The sequence below is a fragment of the Quercus lobata genome, chromosome 12, assembly GCF_001633185.2.
Source record: "Quercus lobata isolate SW786 chromosome 12, ValleyOak3.0 Primary Assembly, whole genome shotgun sequence".
Lineage (NCBI taxonomy): Eukaryota > Viridiplantae > Streptophyta > Magnoliopsida > Fagales > Fagaceae > Quercus > Quercus lobata.
The window spans coordinates 35,796,125-35,814,627 of NC_044915.1; the positions used below are offsets into that span (position 1 = coordinate 35,796,125).

At 33.2% G+C, this 18,503-nt stretch overlaps 2 protein-coding genes across 4 annotated transcripts; both read left to right on the forward strand.

Annotated features, from left to right (window-relative positions):
- The first annotated feature begins 951 nt into the window (after positions 1-951).
- LOC115972318 (heavy metal-associated isoprenylated plant protein 24) lies at positions 952-2,829 on the forward strand. 2 transcript variants are annotated; one of them, XM_031092567.1, is made up of 3 exons: positions 952-1,028; positions 1,695-1,908; positions 2,204-2,829. In XM_031092567.1, exons 2-3 carry the CDS (start codon positions 1,752-1,754, stop codon positions 2,497-2,499), a joined length of 453 nt encoding a protein of 150 aa, XP_030948427.1. In that variant the 5' UTR covers positions 952-1,028; positions 1,695-1,751; the 3' UTR covers positions 2,500-2,829. The 2 variants fall into 2 exon arrangements, with proteins under 2 accessions (XP_030948427.1, XP_030948426.1); XM_031092566.1 differs by lacking the exon at positions 952-1,028 and having other exon boundaries at positions 1,430-1,908.
- Positions 2,830-10,180: 7,351 nt separating this feature from the next.
- Positions 10,181-15,548, forward strand: LOC115972393 (agamous-like MADS-box protein AGL104). Of its 2 annotated transcripts, none has more exons than XM_031092672.1 (12): positions 10,181-10,465; positions 11,328-11,381; positions 11,491-11,523; positions 11,642-11,660; positions 11,900-11,961; positions 12,135-12,162; positions 12,288-12,349; positions 12,476-12,575; positions 12,719-12,769; positions 12,854-12,960; positions 14,111-14,312; positions 15,131-15,548. In XM_031092672.1, the coding sequence occupies exons 1-12, from the start codon at positions 10,278-10,280 to the stop codon at positions 15,269-15,271; spliced, it is 1,047 nt and encodes a 348-aa protein (XP_030948532.1). In that variant the 5' UTR covers positions 10,181-10,277; the 3' UTR covers positions 15,272-15,548. The 2 variants fall into 2 exon arrangements, with proteins under 2 accessions (XP_030948532.1, XP_030948533.1); XM_031092673.1 differs by having other exon boundaries at positions 10,181-10,462.
- Positions 15,549-18,503: the final 2,955 nt, after the last annotated feature.

Below are 18,503 nucleotides of genomic sequence, written 5' to 3' on the forward strand. Positions count from 1 at the left end.
GCAAATTTTTTACTTTTACAAATTTTTTCAAAGTATACTTTAAGCAAAAATTAGACTATTTTGTACTGATACATTGATTATATAATGTATTATAAGCTTGTTTAAAAAAAGTCTATATATTATTTTTGTGTTTGTATATTTTAATAAGTGTTGTTGTTTATTTTTTTTATTAAAAAATTTAAGCACTTGGCACAGCCGCCGACACCTTTTGCGGGTTTTGTTTATTCTATTATTTTTCTTAGTCCCACCGCCCAAATAATCACACCCTCAATCAAAAACACAGTTCACAAATAGACAATTGCTAGTGATTGTGAACACTCAACAAGACCCTTTTTCAAACAGGTTGAAGCGACTACCGGCTCCCATTGAATTGTTTGTTGCCACGTGCCTCCGATCTCAATCGTTGATATATCTACGTGGCATCTAATCCAAGTACTCCATGTTGCACCCATTATATTATGATTATCATCGTGCATTGATTTATAAACTTTTGTTGGGATTTATTTTATTTTATTTTTTTTCAAACTTTTGACAAGTCTTTCCACGAGCATAGCAATCAAACTTAAATCATTGTTGTTTACTTTCACATTTCGTGTGCCCGAAGAATTAAACTCTCTATAAGCACAACAAATTTGGACTTTGGAGGCAAAACCAAAGTCTACTTAAATTTAACTCAAGACATAGAATGATATATAATTTTATGCTACAATTCGCTATATGGTGAGTTATGATTGGTGTAAATGTGTTCTCACATAACTTACCATCACACTTACATTAATCACAACTAATTACGTGGTGAGTTGTAGTACAAAATTATACACTTTTCTGTGTTCTAAGCATTATTCTGACTGTTAAGGTCTCAACAGCTTTTCTTTATGTACGTACGTAATGAAACGCATATATAATAAGTGCGAGTAGCAAACGAAGGTGTACTCATATTTTAAGAGCTAACAAAGCTTAAAGGGATAAAGAGCAAAACTTTGAAGCATTTTTCTTTTGGGTTTGTTGATTTGTTCTCTCTTTTGAAGGTAAGAAGGAATCCCCAGATCTAGAGCGAAGTTTCGTACAGATTCTAGGAAATCCAGCTTTATATATTTTTTATTTTCTCATTTATTTTGTGTTTGAATAATACCAAGGACAAAACAACTTTCACAAATTGCTGATATATTTAACTTGTTATGATTAAAATAATATCGTTTTTTATCTAGTTTAACTATTAACAATTTATCCCATCAAAAAAAAAAAAAAAACTATTAATAATTTGATACTGATTTTTAATTTTTCAATCACAGTAAAATATGTCAACAGTTTTAAAAATTTTGTGAAAAATGTTATGTTATTTATATTTATTGTTTTTTTAATGTCTTTCATATACACACCATGGATATTTTTTCATTGATTCATCCGTTACTGTTAGACCACCAGCTATATAAAAATCTATACAAGCCATCAGAACCCACGACAAGAACCACTACTAGTCCTTCATTTCTCTTCTCCTACATTTTTTTTCCTGATCATTCAAACAAGAAGATCAAGTTTAGACTTGTCCTTGTCTACTGCTTAGAGTGTTCTCTCTTGTCATGTTTGCTATTCTTTAATTAAATTTAACCTTTTCAACTACTCTCAAGCTTATCTTTAAGCTTTTGCATTTCCGGTCCACATCTGCTTTTTATTTATACAAAAAGTCTTGGCAGAAACTTCTCTTAAGACAAAAATCATCCCGAAGCTAGAGATTTGAAGAAACAAAAAAAATGGGAGTGGAAGGCACTTTGGAATACTTATCCACTTTATTAAGCAGTGCTAAAAAACGCAAGAAGAAGAAGCAAATTCAAACTGTAGCGCTCAAAGTCAGGATGGATTGTGAAGGGTGTGAGCGTAAGGTCAAGAATGTTCTCTCCGGAGTAAAGGGTATGTTTCATTTCTTATTATTTTCTTTTATCTCTATTGTTTTTGTAGTTTCATATCAGTATTTGGTGTTCAATAATAAGTCTAGTCACAAAATTTTCTACAAAAGAATGTCAGTGATGTGAACCAATTATAAAAACTTAGTAACTTTATTTTTGTGAAAATTTTTATGTTTGTAGTTTTTTTTTTTTTTTTTTTTTTTTTTTTTTTGAGAAAAATATGTTTGTAGTATTACTCAGTGATCAATTGCTCTATCGTCATGGGCTACCCAGAGATAACACTGATTTTGTTTTTGCAGGGGCTAAATCTGTGGACGTGGACAGGAAACAGCAGAAGGTGACCGTTACAGGTTTTGTTGAACCGAAGAAGGTGTTGAAGGCAGCTCAATCAACCAAGAAAAAGGTGGAGATGTGGCCTTATGTTCCATACACACTGGTGGCTCATCCTTACGTTGCTCAGGCTTATGACAAGAAGGCACCTCCTAATATGGTCAGGAGCATTCCCAATACTGTCACAATTAATGAGACCACCGTGGATGACCGCTACACCAACATGTTCAGTGATGAAAACCCAAATGCCTGCTCCATCATGTAGATCAAATATTACAAAATCGATCTGCTTGTATAGAAATGTTAATCGTAGGCTAAGCTAGCTATACATCTAGCTGCAGCTGGGGTTTGTGTTTTGTTGATAGGGTTTGATGATTATGTTAATATCGATCTCTGTTTTGAATTTTCTTTTAGAGAGTTTGTGCATGGTGGACATGAGCTTTGGAAATGGGAACTGTTATTGAATGAATGAAAATGTGTGGGTTGCTACTCATTTCAGTAATTCAGCAGAGCTAGAGTCTTCCTCTATTTGACATTTTTCACGACGTTGAAAACTTTTCCTAACGCATTTGGCAGGACATGTTGTTGTTTTTTTTAAACTTATTTATTTATTTTAGCGTCAATTATAATGGCCGTTTCTGCATGTGAATCATATTGTATAGGCTAGTGTTTATTATATGCACTCTGTTATACACGGTCAAATCTGTGTAAAAATGTATGTTATAGGATGAGCTGTGCGCATGTACTAATATTTCTCATTTTGTATATATGTACGGTAAGTTGCAAATTATATATGGAAACCACATACAAAAACTTACTTCATCAATATTCATAGTTGATTAATGATACTTTTACCATTTTTTTTATATCCCTTTTTTTACATCTTGTTTCAGGTGTTAAAATGTGAAAGATTTTTCAAATATGGACATTTTCGTTTTTTTATTTTTATTTTTTATAAATTTTTATTTTTATTTTTTTTTACAAGATAGAATTTCTACTATAACCTAATCTAAATATATATGTGTGTGAAGCTCCCTCTTGGAGACTTGAACTCCAGCCCTTATTTCCCACACCCTACAAGCACTTATACTTGTAGAGTGATCATCGCTCCAAAGATGTGCAGTGATGACATTTTCGTATTAATTATGAATATTGGTATAAAATAGTGGATGTAAAAAAGTATAAGATGATATTTTCTCTAAATAGTTAAGTACTTATATGTACTTTATGGTATTTGGGTCAGAATCAAATTTCTTTGGCCATATTATTAGTGTCACAAAGCAGACTTCCTAATAACACTTAATTCTTGATGTAAGATTAAGTCCGCTAACATTTCACTTTTTTATTATTATTATTATTATTATTATTATTATTATTATTATTGTACATGAAATGAATTAAGACCTAGGCTTCACGGGTAAGATTGTAAACAAGCATGACGAAGCCGAGTTGAGTATTAAAAGTAGAGGCTTGTTCATTTAATTTATTTTAAATACGAGTTGAATTTGAGCTTATTATTAAATAAGATTATATGTTAAAACTTGGTTAATTTTCTTACCAATCAAGTGCTAGTTCGTTCACGAGTTACTTGATTAACTTAATATTTTCTCATATATAGTAAAACCATGATTAAATTTTTTTTAGTCCTTCAAAAATATATATTAATAATTAATAACTAAATTAAGGTTGAAATTATATTAATTGAATTAACTAGATAGATTTTCATACATGAATTTTAAAAAACAAGGTTGACTAACTTTGTATCGTTAAAATTTATATATAATGTGTACTACCAATGGACTTTTATATATATATATATATATATATATTATATATTATCAATAAATTACAAATAATAATTTGGTATCATATAAACTTATTTATAGAATTATAAAATCTGTTATCAATTAAGTTCGTATATATAATAGGTGTGTTATTAAATAAGAATACATAAACATAAAATATTATATTATATACATTGAAATCAAGTCTCATGTTCATGAGATTGCTCATGAACATTATTATGTTTGAGCTTAATTAACTTGTTTAATAGCTGAGCTTAAATTGGACTTTCTTAACTTATTTACTAAACATATAAACATAAAAAATTCATTTTTCGAGCTAAGCTCCAACTAAACAACTTGTTAATTTACAGCACTTTTCAGGGGCTCATTAGTGTTCACACTTTGTAAGTTACTTTGAACATAAACAGCGCCCCTTGTATTTGTATTTTGATGATATAGATTTTATCATTGATGAGTATAGCTAAGGAGAAGTGGTCCTGGCCAACTGGCGTCTGCATCATTCGCAAGAAAATTTGGAAAGAAGGTAGGACAGGGAATTAATCCAAAGGAATATTCACCAACCAATTAATACCAAAACTCACATACACCAAGTATTTGAAAACCTACTTCTTGACAATTAGCATATATAAGAAGACGCAGCAGTACCTAATAATTAGGTGCCTCCCTAGACAAAATGTAACCCTTTCACAAATTTATTACCTCAAATTTTATTGAAACACGTCGCATCAACTATTGTAATGACTATATGTTATTATAATGATTTTTGTTGTTGTAATAAACATTTTTTTTTTCTTGAATGAGTGATTGTCATTTTCTAAGAGCCAATGATTTTTATTTTTATTTAAGATTAGAAAAGGGACAAGGTTAATTCAAGGGAATAGTTTAAGCCAAGAATCACAAATTCACAATTTAGAGTATTAAATACAAATTCCAAAATCCAATTCTAAAGATGACAATGAAAACCTATGCGTGGTGAGTTCACTTAGGCCCATGGAGTAAGCATTGTTTAGGGCCTCTGAGTTTGGATAAGTTTTGTCCTTAGTTTGGGCTCATTAGAATTTAGCTGGTTGGCCGAATTGTTCAAAGACAAGGGTCATTCCTAATTATAATCTGGTTTGACCTTGGGCTCAGAACAACCCAAATTTCAGGTAAAATTATATTGAATCATCAATTATTAAGTCGTTGAAGTGACTAATCATGTTCAGTTGACGACGGGTGCAAGGCTTCCAATCCAATCAACATCAGGTTGAGCGGCGGTTTACCCCTCCCAAATATTCTATTTTGACTAACCTGCCATATACACCCATCATTTGTTCAACTTCGGCATTTCATGACTCTTCACACTGATGAAACCCAAAAATCTAATGAATATTTCACTAAATCTAACAAAATTTCCACTAGATTTGTGATATCTTTGTTGATTTGAGGAGATCTTTACTAGATTTGGTGAGAATTGCTATAGATTCAATGGATCTTTGCCATGCACCACAATTTGACAATCACAAGTCCAAAGCTTTTTTAGACATCGATGAGTTTGTGACCTTGAAACCCAATACAATTGGGTCAAGTATGGTTTGATGGACAATTTGACCCAACTTGACCCGTGGACACCTCTAATAAATAAAAACAATTATGTTAAAGAGAGTAAAACAAAATTTCTAGATAAATAGGACAACAAGTTATCTTTTTTTTTTTTTTCTTCTTATTTATAAAATGGAAAAAAAAAAAAATTCCAAATTAACAATTTGGATATTCTCTCACACTATTGACCAAAAAAAAAAAAAAATTTTAAATGATTTCAGATATTGAAATGATTCATCATGGTAATTATTGTAGGGACACGATTTTTAACGACCCAAGGATGACGTTGGGCTCGTATGTAAAGGGCCCGAACAATACGATTTGTAGAGAGTGGGTTTGGAAAGGCCTGCCCTTGGGCGCTAGGCGGGGGTTTGGTCCTGGTTTCACGAGAACTCATACAAAGGTAGGTTTGGACTGTATAGCTGAGCCTTACCTCGATGCGGTTCGAAAGGTTTGGCTCCTCGGAATTAGTCCGAGGAGCGTTACATTCTCACCATTCTTTCTCCCTTTTTCCCTGGATCCCTCCCCCCTCGCTCTCTTTCCCTTTTATACTAGTATTTACCTCCCGTTCTTCATCTACGTGTCAGTTTTTCCTGGTTTTGAGGTGTTTACTTGTCCTATCAATCCATACGTCAGAGTGGTTGGGAAAAGCTGGATAGCATGGTATGGAGCATGGGCTCGTCAGGCGTTGGGCTTCACATTATAGTGTTGGCAGCTTTCTCGTTTGTACTGCTCTTGTACTGGGTTTGTCCTTTTCTTCAGGCGTTTTGTGAGGTGTTGAGCGTGAGATCGTCCTCGGCCACATTCTTGGGCCATTAAGGGGGCTTTCATCATACGTCCTCGGTAGTAGGGCTCCTCGGCTGGGGCTTTGGGCCCTTAATGTGAAGTGGGCTGGGATTTCAAATTTCAGGCCCCACGACCCACAATAGCCCCTCCAAATCCTACTTTCCGACTTTTAGTTGGGGAGGAGGGTTTTGGTGATGTTGGGCCCACCTCGCGGCTTGCTCAAGCTCCTTACCTTATTGTTGTTTGTGTTCTTCCATTTGCATGGGAGATGTGCCGAATTAAGAGGCGTTACTTCATTCTTCACCCACGCAGTGTCCTTTGATGTTTCAGTACTTGAGGCGCGCCTTCACGAGGACCTTTAAATCTTGTGGTGGCAGATAGCATTGGAAATTGTGCCAGAGCTACCTTGTCTGCAGCGTTTCTTGGGAATCTGCTCAAATTAAATTAAATGACACCTCCTTACCCTTTATATAAGCAGGAAGGGTGGTTATTCTCCTGGCATATAAACCCTTCTGCTCTCTTCAAAACCATAACCCTTTATCCATATCCAGTTCTCACCTCCAGTATCGTCTTCCCTTAGTGCAATATGTCTGAGGCTTGGATGGAGGTGGAGGAACTTCATCCGCCACAGAGGCACCGGACCCTTCCAAGACTTAAGGTGATGTGGTCTGGGCAGGGGAGGCACAGATTTAAGGTATCCTCCCGCTTGGATATGGTGGGAACGGTACCCCCATCTCTTTTAGTCAAAATCCGAAGCAGGTTCTGATCATACCAGATTTTTGGTGTGTCAGAAGAAAGGTTTTCCGCCATCAGCGCCGTCTGCTATACCGCAGGCGTGTTTCCGTGGAGGCCCATCAACTTCCGACTGCCTATACCTTTTCTTCAACGGTGCTAGCCTCAAGTTGGGTTCCCTGCACCTTTTCTTCAACTGCGCTAGCTCGAAGTCGGGCTCCCGGCGCCTTTTCTTCAACGGTGCAGGCCCCGAGTTGGGCTCTTTGGCTGCCTGAGTTATAGGCATGTAAAAGTATTGAGGAATGGCTTCCTTAGACGAAATTTTGAAGCGGCAGCACGTCTCTTCCCTGCACTTCCTCTTCGGCTCTTTGTTTATTCCCTTGTATTTTCTCTTTTTGTTTTGTGTAGTTAGCTTCAGTATGAGCTTATTTGAGCTCTTTCAATGTACGCTGTACTGTTTCTTTGTCTTAATAAAAGAGGAATATATTTCTTTTTAAATAATTTTCCTTTCTGTAACAATTATTTTGTGCATGGGTATGCTACATGTGTGATTTCCTTTGATGAAACTTAGAGCAGGAAACCTTGAAACAGAAACCTACTAATTCTAGTTTACCGACATTAACAAGCATAATGACGATAATTCCCAGTGAATTAAAACTCATAAAACTAACTGGGATAATGGCTGAGTGCTTTGTAATGCATGCAAGGCGATCGTCCGAGAATGATAAACTCTAAATAATTCGTCCAAGAGGGTAGCCGAACAGTGAGGGACTTCGACTGTGTTTTTGGCAACATATTACCCTATATTGCATCAATCCTCTGGGTATTGAGGACCCGAGAGTAAACTGGGGAATCCATGCAGTTTAGGAATTAACCCAACTGTTAATGGGAAATTCTCCTCGGATAGATTCTAAGGTCCATGTAACGTAGTTTTTCTTTTTAGTAGTTGGTTTCCCCATAGGCTTGAGTCCGAGGACCATGCAAGGCCTTGATTCTATCCAAAACTTGTAGTTTTTCTTTTAGGTAGTTGGTTTCCCCATAGGCTTGAGTCTGAGGACCATGCAAGGCCTTGGTTCTGTCCAAAACTTGTAATTTTTCTTTTGAGTACTTGGTTTCCCCATAGGCTTGAGTCCGAGGACCATGCAAGGCCTTGGTTCTGTCCAAAACTTGTAGTTTTTCTTTTGAGTACTTGGTTTCCCCATAGGCTTGAGTCCGAGGACCATGCAAGGTCTTGGTTCTGTCCAAAACTTGTAATTTTTCCTTTGAAGGTTAGCCCCTTGACCAAGGTGGGGAGAGTTAACTTAGGGTTGGAAGCCCCTAGAGTTGTCCGTGCCATTGGTATCGCAAGGCGTAGCCCCTAGCAGAAGTTTATGTCGGAGCAACGACTGCATGTCGTTGGAAATGGAAGAAACTTTGCGGACCTCTGATCGATAGGGACTTTGACTCCACCGCCACTTGCGCCAACGCGCAAGCCTTCCCACAGACGGCGTCAATTATAGGGACACGATTTTTAACGACCCAAGGATGACGTTGGGCTCGTATGTAAAGGGCCCGAACAATACGATTTGTAGAGAGTGGGTTTGGAAAGGCCTGCCCTTGGGCGCTGGGCGGGGGTTTGGTCCTGGTTTCACGAGAACTCATACAAAGGTAGGTTTGGACTGTATAGCTGAGCCTTACCTTGATGTGGTTCGAAAGGTTTGGCTCCTCGGAATTAGTCCGAGGAGCGTTACATTCTCACCATTCTTTCTCCCTTTTTCCTCGGATCCCTCCCCCCTCGCTCTCTTTCCCTTTTATACTAGTATTTACCTCCTGTTCTTCATCTACGTGTCAGTTTTTCCTGGTTTTGAGGTGTTTACTTGTCCTATCAATCCATATGTCAGAGTGATTGGGAAAAGCTGGATAGCATGGTATGGAGTATGGGCTCGTCAGGCGCTGGGCTCCACATTATGGTGTTGGCAGCTTTCTCGTTTGTACTGCTCTTGTACTGGGTTTGTCATTTTCTTCAAGCGTTTTGTGAGGTGTTGAGCGTGAGATCGTCCTCGGCCACATTCTTGGGCCATTAAGGGGGCTTTCATCATACGTCCTCGGTAGTAGGGCTCCTCGGCTGGGGCTTTGGGCCCTTAATATGAAGTGGGCTAGGATTCCAAATTTCAGGCCCCACGACCCACAATTATCATTTTAAAATGAAATTTGAAATATTTTATTCACATATAGGCTATAGCAATATTCATTTAGTTATAAACTTTGCAATTTTTTTATATGCAACTCACTTTCTAGGATAATTATTGTGTGTACGTAGATTGTGTATGTACAAATTATTTTTTCAATAGATGTATGCACAAATTATAAGTTAGTTCCAGTTAGTTTAACTGGTAAAGTTTCTGATAGTTGAATAAGAGATCTGGGGTTCAATTCCCGTCTATACAAAAAATTGATTGGTGTCTTAATTTGATGATAAAGAGCTATCATCAAGAGTGGACGCCATTGGTTGAAAATTTCTCTAAAAAAAAAAAATGTTAGTTTCTTTCAAGGGAGAAAAAGAAAAGAAAAACAAAAAGGACTAGAAGTATAAGTTAGTTCAAACTTAATGAATGGCAGCACCATTTGAGGCAATTCGTACGGTTAACATTATCTATTTGTGTTGACCAGGTTTCGATGATTTTACTCAAATTTATGTAGCAAACCAAATTAAAAAAAAAAAAAAAAAAAAAAAAAAAAAAAAAAAAAAAAAAAAAAAAAAATTCTACTGATACATCGACTCAAAAAAAAGGCTGAATAGTGCATATCACCAAATTAAAGTCTCCTGGAAATCAACAGTCAAGACACAAAGGGGCTGAGTCAAAATAACCAAACCAATTAACGGTAATGCTTAGTATTATACTATCAACCATCAAAAACACCCAAAACCCTGTGATCCTTTCTTTTTGTTTTTACATCCTAAAATCTCTCTTCCCTATCTCTTCTCCCACCCATTTATAACCATCTCTCTCTCTCAACAACCCATCCCTTAACCTTCATGTCCATGCATTGTTTATTATAGGGCATTAATAACTATTTTTTCTTCCAAAAAAAAGTTGTTTGACTTTCTCGAAAAAATTTCAGTTTCATTCTTTTGCCCAGATATAGGTGACAGATCAAGATGGGTCGTGTTAAACTGGAGATAAAGAGAATAGAAAACAACACAAATCGACAAGTTACATTCTCAAAGCGTAGAAATGGGCTCATTAAGAAAGCCTATGAGCTTTCCATCCTTTGTGACATTGATATTGCTCTCATCATGTTCTCTCCCTCTGGTCGACTCAGCCATTTCTCGGGCAGAAGAAGGTGGTATAATATTAATACATACCACATTTCTCATATTATCATACAACTATCTGACTTTTTTGCATTCTTTTTGTTTTGTTTTGTTTATATACATATTTGCTTCAATATTTGAATTGTGGTTTATTAACTTGCAAACACTAATTCATGCAATCGATTTATAATTGTGTATGCTGCTCAATCCAATGATTTTCCAATTATTAATGAATTTGTTTTGAGGGCTAAAATGGTGGTTGTCATGGAAAAGTTGTGCGCTTATGAAGCAATTCTTATGAAAAGAATATGATTTTTCTTCCAATAATTAGCTATTTGGTCTGTTTTGGTGTACTCGGTATTGCCTTTTAAAATAAGTCTTTTTTGTCAAGAACTTTATAACTTAATTATTTCACATTTTTTGATGTTTTTAATAGGGATATTTAGAATTCAAATCTTCCCTCATCCACAACTATCAAATTATAATAAATAAAAAAAAGGCTCACTTCAATGAATATTGTTGTTTTATGTTGCCCCCTCGACGTGGGCTTCTTGCACCATGCAAAAGAATGTACAAGTGGCGGAAAATTATGGAATTATTAGTTTGAGGTTGTAATAGGTGGTGTGCATAGAAATTGGTAAACTAGAAATGGAAATTACTTTTGGTTTATAATAATAGGCTTGAACAAATTATGGAATTAGATGTCATGTTATGGTTGCACTTCTTTTACTTTTTTATATAGTTGATTTTCGTCTTATTGATTAATAATTTTATAAACACGTACAATTTTATTCTACGAGTGTATTTGTATATAATGTGTATGCATATGTGTGTTTTTTACATTGAAATAAATTTTAAGACACAATGTGATAAATTTTGTTATCTTGGAATTAGGATTGAGGATGTGTTCACTCGTTTCATCAATCTCCCTGATCAAGAAAGAGAACAGTACGTATGATCTTATTGTTTTCATTATTTAGTTTAGAATTTATTTACAATTCTTCATTACTTTATTGTCTTGTTAATTTGATTAACTTCATTGGTTTATCTGTTGCAGATCTTTACATCCTACAGAGAAGGGCAGGCATTTGTATGCACTCAAAACTATTTCTTCTTCTTTAGCTTATATCCATAACCCTTTCATTTTATTTATTTATTTATTTTGTGGGTACAATTGATTTATATAATAATTCGTTTCTCTTTGGCAGTGATATTCAAAACAAAGAGGTAAGACGAAATTATTTTGATGTTTAATTTTCTTTTAGCTAAGGGGTTAGGGGTGCCACCACTCCATCTTAAAATTTTAATTCAGCCATTAAAAAAAAAAAAAAAAAAAGAGAACAAAATGAGAAAAAAAAAATGTAAAAGGAAGGAAGAAAGAAAAAAGAGAGAGAAAAAAAAGAGTACTACACTCTTATGAAAAATTCAAGATAACTCTTGTTGAAATTATAATGTTGTTCATGCAGCATTTGCTTAGGACCTTACAGCAACTAAGGAGTGAAAATGACATTGCTCTTCAAATTGCCAAGTTTGTCTTCCTCTCTCCCCCCTCATACATATCAAATTTTCTTTAAAGTTTCTTTTATATATTAATGTGAGTTGTTTACATATTTAGTTTCAAAATTAGACTTGAATAATCTAATGGTGCTAATTTTTTTTCTTTCTCGCCGATGTATTAATATTATCAATGCTTCAAAAAAGTCCGACGGCTGTTAACTCTGATATCGAGGTAAGAAAAAATAGTCTTAGAGTTAGAGTTTTCTTTGTCACCTTATTGAAATTTGATATATATATATATATATATAAATTTTTTTTTTTCCTTTAGATTTTTAACTTTGTTTAATCTGTCATTAGGAACTTCAACAGGAAATTGGTAGATTACAGCAACAACTACAAATGGCTGAAGAACAGATAAGGTCATTAAAAATTTTCAGAGAAAAAAAATGCTTTTGTTCCTATCTTATTTGTTTAGTTACATAATTTTCTTTACGATATATTAGTTCATGGAGACCAAAGTAATTTAAATGCTTCTCTAAACACAGGGTATATGAGCCTGAACCAACAAAAATCGCATCTATTGAAGAGCTCGAATCCTGTGAGAAAAATCTAGTTGATACCATGACACGTGTTATGCAGAGAAAGGTTGACAAACTTTGTTTGTTCATTACCACAAAAAAAAAAAAAAAAAAAAAAAAAAAAAAAAAAAAAAAAAAAAAAACACAGAATTCTGTAATATTAATCTAAACTTCCATTTTTATGACAACATTTTTTTTAAATGTTTGTAGGAATATTTGCTGAGCAACCATCTATCTACTTATGATCCATCCAGTTTACAGGTAATTAATAAACTAAATAAAGTGCAATAACAAATATAATTTAGTTATGAAGTAGCTTGAGTATTTTTTTTTTTGGATCAATAGCAAGGGATCACAGCCTCTTTCGAAAATGAAGTCGTCAATTGGATGCCGGATGGTGGACACAACCATGGACATATTTTTGATGCATCTACTTCTCTTAGTCAACTAAGGTAGGTTTTCACCAAAAGTCTTGTAATTCAATTAGTTGATACTTTTTGAAGTTTACATTAGAGATATGCATAATTCATATTTCCTCCCCTCAAAGCATCAAATTAATAATTTAAAAAAAAAAAAATCAAACTATCTAAGGTAAGTTGTCACTTTTGCCACATGCCCTCTAAACTGTATTCTAAATGAAGTATAACTTGTAAGTGTTAGATTTATATATGTTAACGACTCTTTAGACCTATTATTAGTTTTCTCTCAAAAAGAATTATATCTGTTTTAATATATGATTAAACTTGTTCTATGAGAATGGACACCAACTTGATTTCTCCTCCAATTCTTAATAAGTAGGGTTTTTCTTTTAAAAACATTAAAAAATAAATTCTTAATTAATATTTATGTATAGAGCAGGTGTAAAGTAATCAAGAGTTTTGTAACTTAACTAGTCAGCAATTTTTAGTTTTTTAATGAAGACATATAACAAATAAAGAAAAAGAAAAAAAGAAAAAAGAAAAAAAAGACAAGTGAAAGTACATTTTTAAGCTTCAAAACCATCTCTCTCTATCTAGAAAGCTGGGATAAACAATGAATTCAAATATTTGCAAACATGCATATAAAAGTTTAGACACAAAATTTGGCACTAGTGTGGAGCAATGGAAACAGAAGCAAAATAAAGTTTTGCTTTATACGGTTTAAGACAGAAAGTATATCATGCATCATATTGATGTATTATTCTCCAATACTAGTATTTGGGTCGTATATAACTCCAAGTACTATAAAAATAAAAATGTATATATCCGATGTATACGGTAATTATTGGAAAAAAAAGAGTCAAATGGTCTTCTTTTAGGGTCTAATGATTCAAAATAAGCTAGGATCATATAAGTGACTAGATTTAGCTCTATTCTCTTTACACTAAATTGAAGATATATTTTTGACAATTAAATTATTACAAATAGTGGAAGGAAAATTTGAATTCTAGTTTTCCTAATGAAGAAGACCAACTAATGATATTAAATTACAAGATTCTAAGCAATTTAACACAAACACAAGGCTCCTGGGAAATTTAGCATATATTGAAGCAAATATATTTGGGTTTTGCTTCATCATTTAGATTCAATTTACTAATGAGTTTAAACTTACATGTATTTGCAGGGAGCTATCATCCACAGTGTATGATCCCTTTTCGCAAGGAACAAGCTCAAACACGGACCCACGCAGCATGGGCACAAACCCAAGTGAAGGAAACTTCACATCTTGGTCTCAAGCCTACAACTCAACCGGGCACCAGCACCAGCAACAGCACCACCACCACTCCACCGCTCTCTTGTCACCGACTTTATTCCCTCACATTCAGGTTTTCCTTCTAGGACATACTATACTCACTTGGAATAATAAGAATTTTACTATGATTTATGAATCACCATCATTTTGCAATTTATACACATGGTTGCCGTAAGAACTTTGGAATGGCCCACATGCCATTTGTGCCCAAGATTGGTTGGACCAGTTTAAACTCATGGCTTGGGGGTAGCCATCTTAGAATGAATTTTTTTGTGTTGGGCTTTTGATCTTAGTCTCAAGCCCAAAATGATTAAGCTGGCCCAACTTGGTTCTTTTTATTTATTTTTTAAATAATAAATAGGTAGTGGAGGAGAGGAGACAGAGCTTGAACAACATATAAGAGGCATTTATAGTAGTATAATTACGAGGCTCACTAGGTTATTACTTGAATTCTTGGTAGTTTAAAAGGAAAAATTATTGAATATTTTAGAAGTACCATAAATGCTTATTCTTCTATCTTATATGAATTGTAGGTCCCACCATAAATTAAATTAGTAAGATTCATAGTTATATGAGAGAGGGGATAACGCATTCATAGTATTTCGAGAGTGCTCAATAATTACCTACTTAAAAGTTCCCAATGTTTGCATTTATAATAGTATAATTATGAGATTCAAGTGATAATTTAATGATAATGACATCTTTGAATGTTTTATAATGTCTAATGTCTATGGTTCGAAACTCACTTCCTTTCCCCTACCTCCTTATTTACTACTATTTTTAAAAATATATATAAATATAATACATTTTAGTTTGTGGTGTGCTTAATCTAAATTTGAGTGTTTTATTTTTTATTTTTTGATTCCATCTAAAATCTTATATTATTGCTAGCATGGAATGGTGGGACCAGATATATCTGAGATGATGCGACAAGAGCAAGTGGAGATCCCATTAAATGGCTCGCATGTTCAAGTGGACAATGAAGTTGCAAATTATGACTCCAAAGTTCATCAGCTTAATAATATGCAATGACACCAAGATTTGGAAAAATGTTAGGATCATAGTAAAGTTCACACATTTACTACTCACAACTTACTAAGTGGCTAGTTTTGACAAAAATTGTGAACTTTGCTGTGATCCTAGCATTTTTTCCAAGGTTTGAAAGACTCGTTATTATGCACGGCTTTGTTACAGGGATTCTTGTATTTGTATGATTAAGAAACTGTGCATAAAAAGGTATAAATACGCTAGTGCTTATGAGGATCATATATGACTGTATTGCAGAATTTTGGCTTAATTTTCAATTTGTCCCCAGAATTTTCAACTTTATTCAATTCATTTTGATATTGGAATCCCTACCACTATTCAGCTTCAAATTATAATGGAAGGTAGGAAATTAATTAAGCATATGTATGAATGTCACTTGGATCTAAGTATATACTATATATACTCACCAAGGAACTCATAAGTCATAAGGGAGGCTGTCATAAACCTATACCATTGGCGTCTCCATGACTTATCGTGCGTTAAAACCTTTTGTTTTTAGATGTTTGTGTCATCACTGATGCAATATTTTGCCAACCTTGAATTTTTTTTTTATTATATATTTTTGTAGATCTATTTAAAAGTGATAAACTACTCTTAATTTGTCACATCAAAATATGATCCTAGAAGAAGTAGAGTAATGCTTAAGTATTTCTAAAGTATAGTGAATGATGCTCTCTTTTCCTACATTTATGGCGGGGTCCACCATAAATGTGAGAGAAGTGAGTATTGTTTTACTATGTTTCAAAAGTAGTACTTAAGAATTTTCTAAAAGAGAATATATCTACACGGTTTTAGGGAACTAACTAGACAACAATAGAGCTTATTTACAAGTATTACACTTTATGACTTGAGCATGATATTTGTTTAATTCCAAATGACATGCTAAAATCAAAATTCATATTCATCGGATGGTTCAAAGTTTTAAACAGCATTTTACTCCTTGATTATTTTGAAATTTTGATTTGCCCTTGATGAATTCATCAATTGCAAAATGGGATGTCTACATGATGTGATCATAACGGAACATAATTGATAACTTTGTTCTCTAACATGAGTCCCTTTCCTTAATTTAGATTAATTAAGTGGTCAACTTCATACTGGGTATAATTTGTGGACTTAAGCAAATGATTGAATTCATACACACACACATATACACTAAATAGTCTCCGGTATGGTATTTATAAATTTGGTCACTCTCAGCCCCTTCCCTCCTTTGTAATATTTATCTCATGTCTTTGGCATATGCATTATCTCTCTTACACACCACCTAATCTACCTAATTGTACTTTTTGTTGTTGTTGCTGCTTTTGCCTTACAACTGCGATTGAGTATTGTTGTTGATCATATTGTACTTAGCTATAAACATAGAACATTAAAGAATGAGTAATGTTATAGACATAATAATTGTCACATTAATTGAGTTTGGAATTTTTTACTAATTCTCACTTGGGGCAATCACTGACATCACTTTTTTATGTACTAATAACAACTTGTCATATTGATAATTGTGAAATTTATTGTGAAATTATTTGTGACTCTAAACTTATTGTTAAATTGAGCTTAACATTAAGATGATGGTTGTGGAAGGTTATCTTCATTTCTTGTTTTTTGGTTTACAGTGTGATTTATGAGACTATATATGGAGAGTGGTGTGAAGAAAGACAAGACTAAAGAGACCTGCTAGGATGCATAGTATCATTTATCCTATTTTTGTGTGTTCCATTTTATGCTTCACTAGTTATGATATGCAATATGTTAATTTTTTTTTTTTCCATTTTAAAATTTGATTATTTTTATAAGAAAAGTAAAAATAATACATAGTAAGTTATGACTGGTGAAGTATATACTATAAAAGTATAACAAAAAAAGTGGCATAGATGATTCGTATTCTATATACTCCCCCCATCCCATTTTCTTAGGATTGGTTAGAAAATCCAACTTTTTAAGGAATATCATAAGAAAAGGTACAAGTTTTCCTATTAAAAAAGTACAAGTTTTGAAAATTATCCTCCTTAATTTTAACCTTAGTGAAAGACTAGTATTGAGTTTTTAAATAAAGTAAGGAGTGTGTTAATTAGGAAATTTACTTATTGATCTCTCAAAGAGGACTTCATTTTGGGACATTCCAAAATGGAATAGAGGCCAAACAATTTGGGATGGAATGAATATTATTTGTGTACTTTCGAGTAGAATTATGATGCGTTTATAGGTGTCTAACTTTTTCATATATATATATATATATATATATTTTAATAAAAAATTTGGACAGAATCATGCACTTGAAATTTAGCATTATTATTCTTCATAAAAGTGCATTTGTTGTGAAAGTAATTTTAGTGGACAAAAAAGTAATATCAGTGATAAGTTCAAATTATAACCATTAACAACTTAGTATATAGGATTTGTTATGAAAGTGTTGTAAAATGTTGTGAATGTAGCTCTTTTCAAATTATGATAATTATTAAATAGGCATTTATTATAATTGTAATTATATATATAATGATATATTCTACCATTTAAATAAATATATGAAATGTTATGATTCTAATGTAGGGTTTAAATGTATAATAGGATTTAAATTTATTTAAAAAATATGTTAGAATTGTGATATGTAAAATTGTAAGGCCTCTATTGTGGCTACAATAATGCTCCCAAGTGTAGGATTATCATGAAGTGATAACTTGGTCATTTGATGAGTCCAAGATCAAATCCATAGGGAAGGGAATTTATTTCCAATCCAAAAGATAAAATAAAATTAAAGTTATAAAATTTATTTAAGAGAAATTATGTTTTGTTTGTTGAATTAAATTGAGAGAAACAACAGTATTTTAAACTACTAAAGTTTAGGGATCCATACACAACACATCTATTGATAGTTCTAACATTTTGATTTTACAACTCAACTGAATTTCATAAAAAAGATATTTTAGTTGGATGATTTTTTAATAAGGAAACAAGAGTTAATTTTCTAACGGTATTTCTATTAATTTAATCGATTTTAGGTTAGACAAAACTAATGATTTAATTCACACAGAGTCCTAAGCGTTTAATGATTTTAGTTCTATTAATTCTATCTTTTATTATTTTTTTTTTATGTAAATATAATATTTGATAATTATAAAAATTACTGTACTTTATTTATTTTTGGATTGTGGTTGTAGACGAAACTAAGGTACCATATCACATGCAAATATGTCTTTAAGATAGAATTGCAAAC

Bases quoted from the DNA above. Each gene is read 5' to 3' on its own strand.
- LOC115972393 (XM_031092672.1), top strand. From the start codon at position 10,278: ATGGGTCGTGTTAAACTGGAGATAAAGAGAATAGAAAACAACACAAAT. The intron at 11,962-12,134 runs GTTTGTCTTCCT...GCTTCAAAAAAG, and splicing joins ATTGCTCTTCAAATTGCCAA to TCCGACGGCTGTTAACTCTG. The intron at 12,163-12,287 runs GTAAGAAAAAAT...ATCTGTCATTAG, and splicing joins CTGTTAACTCTGATATCGAG to GAACTTCAACAGGAAATTGG.
- LOC115972318 (XM_031092567.1), top strand. From the start codon at position 1,752: ATGGGAGTGGAAGGCACTTTGGAATACTTATCCACTTTATTAAGCAGT. The intron at 1,909-2,203 runs GTATGTTTCATT...TTGTTTTTGCAG, and splicing joins TGTTCTCTCCGGAGTAAAGG to GGGCTAAATCTGTGGACGTG.